General features: G+C 43.2%; 1 protein-coding gene across 1 annotated transcript in view; it reads left to right on the plus strand.

Annotated features, from left to right (window-relative positions):
• LOC112266640 (histone-lysine N-methyltransferase ASH1L-like) overlaps positions 1–12155 on the plus strand; it is a 45912-nt gene extending 33757 nt beyond the window's left edge. Inside the window, 10 exon segments of the mRNA XM_042295752.1 lie at positions 3838–3892; positions 4176–4308; positions 5035–5316; positions 5635–5721; positions 7268–7358; positions 8054–8192; positions 8311–8483; positions 8598–8764; positions 9138–9582; positions 9727–12155. Of these exon segments, the coding sequence (XP_042151686.1) occupies positions 3838–3892; positions 4176–4308; positions 5035–5316; positions 5635–5721; positions 7268–7358; positions 8054–8192; positions 8311–8483; positions 8598–8764; positions 9138–9582; positions 9727–9818 (1664 nt within the window). The 3' untranslated portion in view covers positions 9819–12155.
• The last annotated feature ends 476 nt before the right edge of the window (positions 12156–12631 follow it).

The raw sequence follows: 12631 nt of genomic DNA on the forward strand, positions 1-12631 counted from the left end.
CGGTGACACCTACAGAACACAACTCTGAAGAGTTTACGTAAATATTAGCATTGTAGCTGTTATCGCGGGACTGTGACTGTGTGAAATCACCTCCCCAATCAGCCTATTGTGTGTATTAACATTCATATGGCACTGTACAGCTTTACCTAAGGATTGGGGATCAATGAAATGGGGTATCAGTCTACTCAATACCCAAGATATTTATCAGACTCCAAAACATCCACGCAGTATTGTTTTTCCTCGGGAATAGTGTTCAATACACATAGGTTGACAATAAATGTGGCTCAATTCACAGTTGTTTCAGAGTCCAGCAATAATAGCTACGACGTTAAAGTTCTCTGGGTGTCACTGAGTAGACTGATACCCCATGTCATTGATCCACAATCCATAGGTAAGGCTGTACAGTTAAATAAGTATGTCCCCAATGCAATTTTAAAGTATAATAGATCCAGTGTGATTTCAACAGATTTTTGTCAAATTAACAAATTATTGTCTTTTGTTGATTTTATATAACAACATTCCAACCTCGTTTAGCATGATCTATTAAATTATGGCATAATTCTACTATTTGTATTGATTTGCCTCACTGTCGATGACATACTTTTTATTTTGAAGGCTAACTGCTTAGTCTGCTATTGTGGCTAATCCATATTATGGCTGGCTTCACATAGAACATTGTTTGCATCCATGAGCTAGCTGGCATTTATTCATGACCAGTACTGAAGGTGCGCGAGACAACTTTATCAGCATCGTAGCATACGTATCAATGAATCATTGTGGTATATGAAATATGAAGGATAGTGTAATCAATGTGTAATAACTATGTAAAATGATTACGTGACGTGCAGTCATATTGAGGTCCTGATTGTTGACCAATCTATTTCACACATCAAATAGTGTTATTTGACACGTCAAACAGTTTTATTGGATGTGTATCTTTTTTGACACGCAAAGACCCAAAATGCGTTCCATAGAAATCCTGGTTGAGAATGAAACGACTGAACAAATTAACAATGAGCAAGTAAGTGAAATAAATAGGTTTTGATTTGACTGATAATGGGGACAAACTTTTTGGCCATTGTGTGTGTGTGTGTGTGTGTGTGTGTGTGTGTGTGTGTGTGTGTGTGAGCTTTATTTAACTAGGCAAGTCAGTTAAGAACAAATTCTTATTTACAATGACGGCCTACCCCGGCCAGACCCGGACGACGCTGGTCCAATTGTGCGCCGCCCTGTGGGACTCCCAATCACGGCCGGATGTGATACAGCCTGGATTCGAACCAGGGACTGTAGTGATGCCTCTTGCACTGAGATGCAGTGCCTTAGACTGCTGCGTCCGTGTGTGTTATTATTGAACTATTTAACTGTACAAACAATGTCATACCGGTGCATCACTAGTTCCCGCATATGTTGAGCGCTTGTTGGCTGCATTTCCTTCACTCTGCGATCCAACTCATCCCTAACCATCTCAATTCGGTTGAGGTCAGGTGATTGTGGGGGCCAGGTCTTCTGATGATCACTCTCCTTCTTGGTCAAATAGCCCTTACACATCCGGGAGGTGTGTTGGGTCATTATCCTGTTGAAAAACAAATGATAGTCCAACTAAGCGCAAACCAGATGGATGGTGTATCACTGCAGAATGCTGTGGTAGCCATGCTGGTTAAGTGTGCCTTGAATTCTAAATTAATCACTGACAGTATCACCAGCAAAGCACCATCACACCTCCTCCTCCATGCTTCACGGTGGGAACCACACATGCGGATATCATCCGTTCACCTACTCTGTTTCACAAAGACACAGCGGTTGGAACCAAAAATCTCAAATTTGGACTCATCAGACCAAAGGACAGATTTCCACCGGTCTAATGTCCATTGCGCGTGTTTCTTGTCCCAAGCAAGTCACTCACTTCTTCTTATCGGTGTCCTTTAGTAGTGGTTTCTTTGCAGCGATTCAACCATGAAGGCCTGATTCACGCAGTCTCCTCTGAACAGTTGATGTTGAGATGTGTCTGTTACTTGAACTCTGTGAATCATTTATGTGGGCTGCAATTTCTGAGGCTGGTAACTCTAGTGAACTTATGCTCTGCCGCAGAGGTAACTCTGGGTCTTCCTTTCCTGTGCCGGTCTTCATGAGAGCCAGTTTCATCATTGCGCTTGATGGTTTTTGCGACTGCACTTGAAGAAACTTTAAAAGTTCTTGAAATTTTCCAGATTTACTGACCTTCATGTCTTAAAGTAATGATGGACGGTTGTTTCTCTTTGCTTATTTGAGCTGTTCTTGCCATAATATGGTATTTTACCAAATAGGGTGATTTTCTTTATACCACCCCTACCTAGTCGCAACACAACTGATTGGCTCAAACGCATTAAGAAGGAAAGAAATTCCACAAATTAACTTTTAACAAGGCACACCTGTTAATTGGAATGCATTCCAGGTGACTACCTCATGAAGCTGGTTGAGAGAATGCCAAGAGTGTGCAAAGCTGTCATCAAGGCAAAGGGTGGCTACTTTGAAGAATTTCAAATATATTATGATTTGTTTAACACTTCTGGTTACTACATGATTTCATATGTGTTTTTTCATGGTTTTGACGTCTTCACTATTATTCTACAAATAAAAACCCTTAAACGAGTAGGTGTATCCAAACTTTTGACTGGTACTGTATATTTTCAGCACCAGGCGCTGTTCACCTCCTGTTAATTGCGCTGCGTTTGCAGATTTACATTTCAGCGGCTCCCTACAAAATGGCCCGCTGCCTGCTTTATCAGTTATTAGTCTCCTGCATTCTCTCTCCTCGTGAATTAAGTTAATATGTAACTTTTGCATTATTTAGGTTGTGTAACTTCCTTCTTGGAACATTGCATTTTGGAATTTTTGCATGTCGGGCCCGAGATTTTTTAATTATCATTTTAAATGAAAAAAATATTAATCATTATTTTGGGGGGCTTTGTAATATTGCTGGCGGGCCGCCAGTTGGGGAACCCAGCTGTAAGGGATGGCAGAGCTTTGTGTGTACATGGGTGTGGGTGTGTGCAGCCTTCCCTGTAAGCACCAACCACCCCTCCAGCATACTCACACTCTCACGATTACTCACTCACAAATTTGTGCACACACTGAACTCCTTCCTGTAATGAACACGATAGGAGACAGAGAGCTGGTTTCAAGCGCAGCAGGTGTTTATTGGAAGGGACCTTGGGAGAAGGCAGGTAGCTGGGTCCAGGGGCAGGCAGAAGGTCATACACGGTAGGTTCAAGATGGCAACAGTACAGGCAGGGAATAGGCAAAAAAGCGTTGAGTGAAGCAGGCAACAACTATCCTACACGGCAGGAGTGAAGGACGGGAAAAACCAGTGCTCTGAGAGAAGTGTCTCAAAACAAACAATACCTCACAGTGATGGGGTGCAAGGAACTGAACTAAATATTGTGGGATGATGACATGCAGGTGTGTGAACAAGTGATTAGAATTCCGGTGATTGGGATCTGGACAGTGAGCTGGAAAGTGGTCAGCGTTCTGGGGATCTAAGTGTTTGGGAGTGTGAGTTGGGCGCAGACGTTACACTTCCCATGAACTTCCTAGTCTCTAAACATCCCTGGTGCCTTCAGAGAAACTGCGGTCAAATGGCAATGACATGACAAAGTCAACACTTCTGTGTTACGCAACCCAGTCTCAACAGGACTCAGTCCATGTGCGTGTACTGACCACTACTACTGGCTTACCTGTTTTGCTTTTGCTTCTACAAACAACAACAGTGTGCAGACTCATTTTTCCCTGAGTATATTTATGCACTATAAAAGTAGAAGGTACTCTGCTGAAGATAATGAAACATCTCTCTTTCCATAGACTCAGCTGGTCAGACCCTTGCTGCTCCACTGGTAAACCTACCCTCAAGAAAGCGGTATGTTTTTGCTTGTTTGTTTGTGTGTGCATGCTAGCTCTTTCACCAATGTTTACTGTATGTAGGTGTGTTGTGCAACGCTTTGTGTGTTATCCAACACCCTCAGTGTTCTTATCGCTTCTTGCGACCATTACGATCATGTTTGGATTCATGAGACAAGAGGCACAGTTTTGACTCTCACCCCATGACTCGTGTGTGTGTGTGTGTGTGTGTGTGTGTGTGTGTGTGTGTGTGTGTGTGTGTGTGTGTGTGTGTGTGTGTGTGTGTGTGTGTGTGACCCCAGGAACACGCAGTACTATGAGAAGGTGTCAGACCCGCTGGACCTGAGTACCATTGAGAAGCAAATCACCACAGGGCACTACAAGACTGTGGAGGCATTTGACACTGACATGCTCAAAGTGTTCCGCAATGCAGAGGTGGGTCTCCCTCAACCCTCCTCCTTATTGGATATACACAGCCACTGTTCCTTTACACACACACACCTACACACAGAGGACTCTTTTTTACACACACACCTACACACAGAGGACTCTTTTTTACACACACACCTACACACAGAGGACTCTTATTTACATTTGTGTTGTGTGGAGGCTGTGTGAGTGCCACTCAAATCGTTTGAAGGTTAGTCAACCCTATAGACAGGTGGGTTATTTAGCAACAAAATCCAATGTTTGCACAACCATGGATCAAAACAGGCGGGTTTGGCTTTAGTTGCAAAGGATTGTTGACAACATGTAAACTATATTTCCTCTCCAAATCATTATTGAAAATATACATACATTTGTACAATGAGCACTTGTCTCCCAAATACACCATTACAGTTGGTGGTTAGCTAGCTACCAAATTTTTAGCCATATTAGCATAGACGTGATGAGTCAAAACACCTCAAAAGAAGACACTGTATCAATAACAAGAAACAACAAGCTGAAACGAGCCACGATTCCCCACATGGCAGCTTCTTGCCATTGTTGCTATCTGTCTGAAAATATATAATTTTGCAGGGGTTTAGAATTCTAAGTGGGATTCTGGAAGCCTGGTCGAACTTGTTTAGGTTGCTGTGGCGTAAGCTTCGCTTTACAAAACACAAACTGTATTTTCCAAATTCTCAACGTCATTGCCCTATGCTCCCTCCATCCTAGCAGAAATACTACGGGCGGAAGTCGTCAGTAGGGAGGGACGTGTGCCGGCTGAGGAAGGCCTACTACGGCGCGCGCCACGAAGCCGCTGTCCAGATTGACGAAATTGTCGGAGAAACATCCAGCGAAGCGGACAGTTCGGATTCGCTGGAGCGAGACCACGCCCATCATCACCACCACCACGGAGGGGGCTGGCCGGGCTCTCATGACAAGGACGATGACATCATCCGCTGCATCTGCGGCATGTACAAGGACGAGGGCCTGATGATCCAGTGTGAGAAGTGCATGGTGAGAGAGCGTGGGACACAGCCTAACATTGCAGGCTCCGAGTTCAACCTGTTGTTGAATGTTAGCCTAACTGAATATGGATATAACTGAATATCAATTCCTTACTGAATCCATGAGGCAATGTACAGTTTGGATTCCAAATACCTGCCTGTTGATTCAGAGTGACTGGTGAGTGTTCCTGTCAGTAGAAGCAATGTTTTTGAGAGCACGAGTTGATTGTGGGAAAGATGACTAAGTGTGGTAGTCTAATATATTGTTAGCGTTAGTTTTGGCTGTGATTGTAGTGCCAGGGTAAACGGTGATGCGTCTGTCTCTCAGGTGTGGCAGCACTTCGACTGCATGCGGCTGGAGGCGGAGGTGGAACACTACCTGTGTGAGCAGTGCGACCCCCGACCTGTGGACAGGGTGAGTGTTGTCCCCCTTAACCTAATCTCAATCACACCCCATGGTCTATAGGAACCAGAAGTTGGAACCGGTTCAGGGAACAGAACAGAAAACAAACAATTTTGGAGGAGGTGGGGGGCAGAATCAGAACTGGGAACGAAAGCGATCTATACTATTCCGGAACATAACCGTTATTTTAAAAGCATGGGATCTGGTTAATAATGTTATTTTACATTCCGGGCATTTTCCAGTCCCACCAAAAATGAAACAAAGCACCTATGCAAAGTCCTCACTATGTCATTCAGAAACGTATTCCAGTGTCTGCTGCCAGCAAAAAATCTTTGCTACTGTGTGTGTGTGTGTGTGTGTGTGTGTGTAGGCTACCTGCCCCTCCCTCGCCGGAGCATAGACTACTGTAGCCTACTGACGTTGCAAGCGTGATTCTGAAATTAGGGAGAGACATTTTTAATTAGAGATGAACCTTTTCAATGATAGTTAAGGATACTATAGTTATCACATTTCACATTGGATTTATTAACTACAAAAAGGTAAGATATGTTTTTTTTCTGGTGCCTCTCTGCACACACACATGTTAGCTAGCTAACTAGCTCTGGTCCAACAATTAAGCCAATTCTCGGAAGGCCAAAGACATTCAAAGGTCCTTCATAAAAGCCACTCCTGCGTAGGTATAATTCTGAGAGGCCTGATTCAGATAATGCAAGTCATAACAAGATGCCCAGCACTTCAAGCCAAGCCTCTTCCTCCACCCTTTCTTGCTCCCCACCCTTGTCTGTCCAATGTGTGTTAACAGCTATAGCTTGCTCACTCCATAGCAAGCTGCTCTATTTGCACTGATTGGTGAAGTAATTCAATGTCGAGCTAAATGTTTGAAAAATATATATGATTTGGTTTAAAAAGGAACAGAAAGGAATGATATTATAAACCTTAAGTTTATTTTTGTGTTCAAACCGGTTCTAACTTTATTTTGCTGGTCAGAACAGTGGAATGAAACGAAATGATTCAGAACGAAATAATTGGAAAGTGTAAATAAAGGGGCAATATGCAGTTGAAACTAACAAAGCGTCACCCTGCCACTGATTTGGAAAACAGTGGAGGGATGGGGGTGTACAACCAATCTCAAATGTATACACAGAGCTATGGATTCAAGGACTGACCATCCATGATATCAAATGTACAGTTTTAACCATGTTTTGAGGCTACACCGTATTTGTTTACAATTACATTGCTTACCAACAATGGAGTAAGACAATCTTATATTTTGGTTTCTGATAGGGAATGACAGTTGAACTAAGCTTATAAGGCATTTCATAAGTTATATTCTTCAAGAATCAATGGGTATATATAATCAGTAATTTACAAGTCCAAAAATGGATGTACCAATTGCTCCTTGTAAAATGTATCAGGGAATAGGGTGCCATTTGGGACATAGCCATTGTTGTTTCAGATACTCCACTCCTTACAGGTGGTTATTTCAAAGGAATGCTTTGTCTTTAGTTTCATCTTCTTGTTTGATCTGATGTCATATCCTGTCCCATTGGTGCTCCAGGAGGTGCCAATGCTGCCCCAGCCCAGCTACGCCCAGTCTGGCTCAATCTACTACATCTGTCTGCTGCGAGACGAACTGCTGCTGCACCAAGGTATGGAAGGGGACTATAACCATGGCACCCTATGCCCTATATAGTGCACTACTTTTGAATAGGGCCCTGCTCAGAAGTATAGGGCTCTGGTCAAAAGTAGTACATTATATAGGTAATAGCATGCCATTTCGGACGTAACCCCATGTATGAGGCCACATCAATGTTGTAGTGAGTTTTTGTGTCAGTTGCACAGCTTGCCACGTGGAATAATTGTTGTATAGCAACTTGGGGTGTGATAAATCTTCCTTGTTCCCGGCTTCCCGAGTTGTGCAGCACTCTATAAGTCTCTATATCACAGTGTTGCGGCATCACTACAGCCTGGGGTTCGATCCCAGACTGCATCACAACCGGCCGTGACCCAACGGCCGGGGGGGCTTTACTTGACCCATCGCGCTCTAGCGACTCCTTGTGGCGGGCCGGGGGCCTGCAGGCTAACTTCGGTTGTCAGTTGAACAGTGTTTCCTTCGACACATTGGTGCAGCTGGCTTCCAGGTAAAGCGAGCGAGTGTTAAGAAGTGCGGCTTGGTCGGTCATGTTTCAGAGGACGCATGACTCAACCTTTCCTGAGCCCGTTGGGGAGTTGCAGCGATGAGACAAGATCGTAATCCCGAAATTGGGGAGAAAAAAGGGTAATTTAAAAAAACAAAAATGTATAAATAAAAATCATGATAATGTTATGTAACCTGTCTGACCAGGTGACTGTGTGTACCTGATGAGGGACAGCAGACGCACCCCAGAGGGCCAGCCAGTCAGGCAGTCCTACCGTCTCCTGTCCCATGTCAACAGAGACAAGCTAGACATCTTCCGCATCGAGAAACTCTGGAAGAGTGAAAAGTAAGGGAGGGGGAAAAGGGAACGCCCCATTGAGCCAGCGCTGAGCAACTTCAGCGATTTCATTGCTGTATTTTTGCTTCTTGACACGCTCTTGTCTCCTTGTGTGGGTACCCTGTAGGGGTGAGAGGTTTGCCTTTGGCCATCATTACTTCAGGCCCCACGAGACGCACCACTCGCCCTCGCGCCGCTTCTACCACAACGAGCTGTTCCGTGTGCCACTCTACGAGATCATCCCTCTGGAGGCCGTGGTCGGGACCTGCTGCGTCCTCGATCTCTACACCTACTGCAAAGGTGAGACTCACGCACGCACACACACACACTTTGTAAGGGAGTTCAAAACAAACACACTGAGCTAACACACATAATTACCTAACCTGACCTGTGGTGCGTTTGTTTTTTTCTCAGGACGGCCGAAAGGAGTGAAGGAGCAGGACGTGTACATCTGTGACTACCGCCTGGACAAGTCGGCGCACCTCTTCTACAAGATCCACCGCAACCGCTTCCCCGTGTGCACTAAGCCCTACGCCTTCAACCACTTCCCCAAGAGGCTGGCCCCCAAGAGAGACTTCTCAGTAAGAGGGTCCAAGAGGAGGGGTGGGGGTTGTTTGTATTGAAGTGTCCGTATGTAGTTTTAGTGAGGCTAGTTTGATGAGGTAGTATTGATATAAGGTTCCGTTATGGGCTTGAATTGAGTGCAACTAGAGAAGTGTATCAAAGTTGTTTTGTCAAAGAGGTTGATTGGGCACCAGTGACGACTGATATGTGCCCACCGTTCTTTTCGTGGGTGTTTTTGCAAACCGTTAGTTATCCTAAGAGAGAAGATTGGGGTCCAGCTTTATACACAGTTAGTAAAACAAATTGTTAATAATCCCAAAAATGAAGTCCTGTATGAGCAACTTGTAAGTCAAATTAAAGAGCCTTTATTCCTTTCCAACCTCGCCACAGCCGCACTACGTTCCTGACAACTACAAGAGGAACGGGGGGCGTTCGGCCTGGAAGAGCGAGCGGCCCAAAGGAGTTGGAGGGGCCTGTGAGGACGACGCTTCCCCATGCGACCAGGGTGACGACTTCCGTCCGGAGAGTGACAACCGAAGAGTGGTGGAGGGGGACATGGACACTGCCCATGAAGAACCCACACTCCCTACCGCTGCCCAACCCACGCGACCAGATGGGCCAAGGGATGGAGAAGAGGAGGAGGCGGGGCAGGAGGTAGAGGAGCATAGGGAGCTGGAGGAAGGTACAGCAGAGAGAGGAGTTGACGTGCTGGAGCTCCTCCCCTCCATGTCTTCCTCACCTCTCCATCACTCCGGACTGGGCAGGAGGGAGGCGCAAAGGGATCGGCTAAACAAGATTCTGCTGGATCTGCTACACAGAACACCCAATAAGAACGGTGAGCAGGCAATGAGGAAACGGGAATTACGACAGAGGGGTGGTTTGATGAAGAATGGAAACTGTTGAGTTGATGAAGGAAATATCAGACAGTTAACTGAATGTGTCATTGGTGTTTGGTAACTTCTCTCTCTTCTTCCAACAGCCATAGATGTCACTTATCTTCTAGAGGAGGGGTCAGGAAGGCGATTACGTAGACGGACACTTGGATTCGGAGACTTTGTGGGTAGAAAATGATGTTGCCACTTACCTGGCAAGCACATTCCCCTTTCATTTACTTGGGAGAGGTGGGGGGGAAATGGAAAGAGGGAAGACGACATTTACAAAGGGAAGGTCACCACAAAGTGAAAAGGTTGGTTCCCTTCTCTTGGCGCCCCTTCAGGTGGTGTCCCCTCTTCCCCAACCTTTCATCTCAAGTGATGAAACAACTCAACAAATAAATGGTTTGAAGCAGTGCACTCAGCAGTCGTGATCATTGATAACGGTTTTGTAGGGGACCCAAGGACTTCTCAGGAGGGTGGACCCAGACTTATTGAAGTACGATGCAAATGCATATTTTATTTTTACTTTTTTTACGTAGGAAAATGTACCCCATGCACTTAAAAATGCGCATTGAACATATATTCATCAAAGACAGCCCTGTTACTTGGGACAGAGAGACAATTACATAGGTGTCACATTATCCATACATGGCTCATCAGTGCAACCTTGAGTCAATTATTTTTGATGAGCAAAATAAAGGAACAAAGTGGTACTGAACATGGCTGTGGCATGCAGCCACAGACTCATATTGACTTCAATTTTTTAAACAACAAATGGGAATGAGAACACTGGAGACTGGCGCACCCTAGTGGGACTAAGTGGTGATGACAAACTAAACGTAGGGTTAATGTACCAGGACTATCCTCAGAGGCTATGCAGTGTACAGTAAGCATACACTGTTGACGATGAACTAGGAGAGAAGCAGCAGGAACGAGGTTGGTCAACTGCACTTTGGTACCATGGATATTGTTGGCGCTCTATAATGTATCAACGAGACACACTAACACACAGTATTGGATGATCCAGTCTGACAAGCAACTTAATAAGTATATTATCTTATATATATATATTATATATATATATATTATATATATATATAGGAACAGAGAAGGAAGGACGGGAGAATGGCTGGTGGTCTTTGGGAAGATGGAGTGTGCGCTTTTGGTCAGTCAAGTGTCTTGTTTGGTTTGTGAGGCAGTCCACTTCACCCCTCTTTCTGAAGTACCTGATTCACCAGCTTAACTAAGTCAGGTGGCGGAACACTGGCTCTTACTGTAACGCCTTAGAGCGCCGTGATCCCTGACTGCCTTGCGTGAGTGTGTGCGTATTGTGTATGCACATTTATGTGTCAGTAATCTGCCAGAATTCTTGAAGAAAAAAAGAAAAAAATTAAGGGCTTGATGGCAATTAACATTTTATGGGAAATTATGGAAACATAAAATGTATCGTGATGGTCATATTTTCATATATTCTGTGAGGGGTATTTGTTGGGAGGGAGGAATTCTAGCTGTACATTTTATTCTTCAAATGTGTTCTGGTTGCCATGGAGAATACTTTTAAATAATTTGTGTGATTTGATGAGATTTCTTTTTTCCAAACACTTCTGTTTAAAATGGGACTTTGACAGAAATGTCCTATCAAGATGGACTGACAGACCGAGAGAGTAAAGAAACTGACAGAAAGAGGACAGAAAGTTGTACAGTGCCAAGTTATGTATATACAGACTGGGATTATGTGAGAAGTGTCTCCAAAAGCAATATCTTGATAACAGATTTTGTGTATTATTGTATTGTACAGAACTCAGACCCATATGTATTATTATAATGATTGTCTGCCATTTGTATTACTATAATCGAGACACTTAAGCTTGAAGGAGAAAGAAGAGGTGTTTTTGTCCAGTAAAATGTACCACAACTGTCCTAAATGAATGACATAAGAATTTTAACTGAATTTTTGTTCCCTAAAAATGAAATTCATCTATGTACTGCATGAGCGAGAAGAATGTCAAACGAACTTCATAAAAGGCATTGGGACATAAGTGACTCTGAAATGACATCTGTCGCTGTAATAATTAATATCAATAATTTTACTTTTGAGGAGAAAATATGCTCCTTGTTTTTGCTGCAAAGTGTTGAACACTAAAAAAACAAACCAACATAAAAATGTTATGATATTATGAAAGATGACAGAAACAAAAGTATAACTGTCAGCTAAATATGTTCTTCCTTTTTGGTTCTGTTTTTGTGATAGCAGTCATAAATATGATGCTTGTGCTTGTAGGCTATTTGTGTGTTTTGTGTGATTTGTTTAGTTATTTTTAGACAATCACAAAATAAGATGCAAGCATTGTAAATGGGCAGACTGGCAGACATTTTGTGATGTGTACAGTTTGTCAACTTCTTCCACTCGTTAAAAGTTTGTAATTATGATTCTAAAGTCATGAAAATGCTGTTGGTTTTTACTTTTTGTTTTATATTCTATTTGGGTTTTTTTTGTTTGTTTTTTAAATAAAAAGCACTACATTATTGTGAATGTTTATTTTGCCTTGACTTTTTGATCATGTTTAAAGGAATTGTTCAATTGTGTTCTGGATTTCATTAATATAATTCAGGTGAATTTATAAGCAAAGTCGGAAGTTTACATACACCTTAGCCAAATACATTTACACTCAGTTTTTCACAATTCCTGACATTTAATCCTAGTACAAATTCCCAGTCTTAGTTCAGTTAGGAGCACTACTTTATTTTAAGAATGTGAAATGTCAGAATAATAGTAGAGAGAATTATTTATTTAATCTTTTATTAATTTCATCACATTCCCAGTGGGTCAGAAGTTTACATACACTCAATGAGTATTTGGTAGCATTGCCTTTAAATTGTTTAACTTGGGTCAAACGTTTAAGGTAGCCTTCCACAAACTTCCCACAATAGGTTGGGTGAATTTTGTCCCATTCCTCCTGACAGAGCAGGTGTAACTGAGTCAGGTTTGTAGTCCTCCTTGCTCGCACA

This window comes from Oncorhynchus tshawytscha, linkage group LG13 (assembly GCF_018296145.1).
Source record: "Oncorhynchus tshawytscha isolate Ot180627B linkage group LG13, Otsh_v2.0, whole genome shotgun sequence".
NCBI lineage: Eukaryota > Metazoa > Chordata > Actinopteri > Salmoniformes > Salmonidae > Oncorhynchus > Oncorhynchus tshawytscha.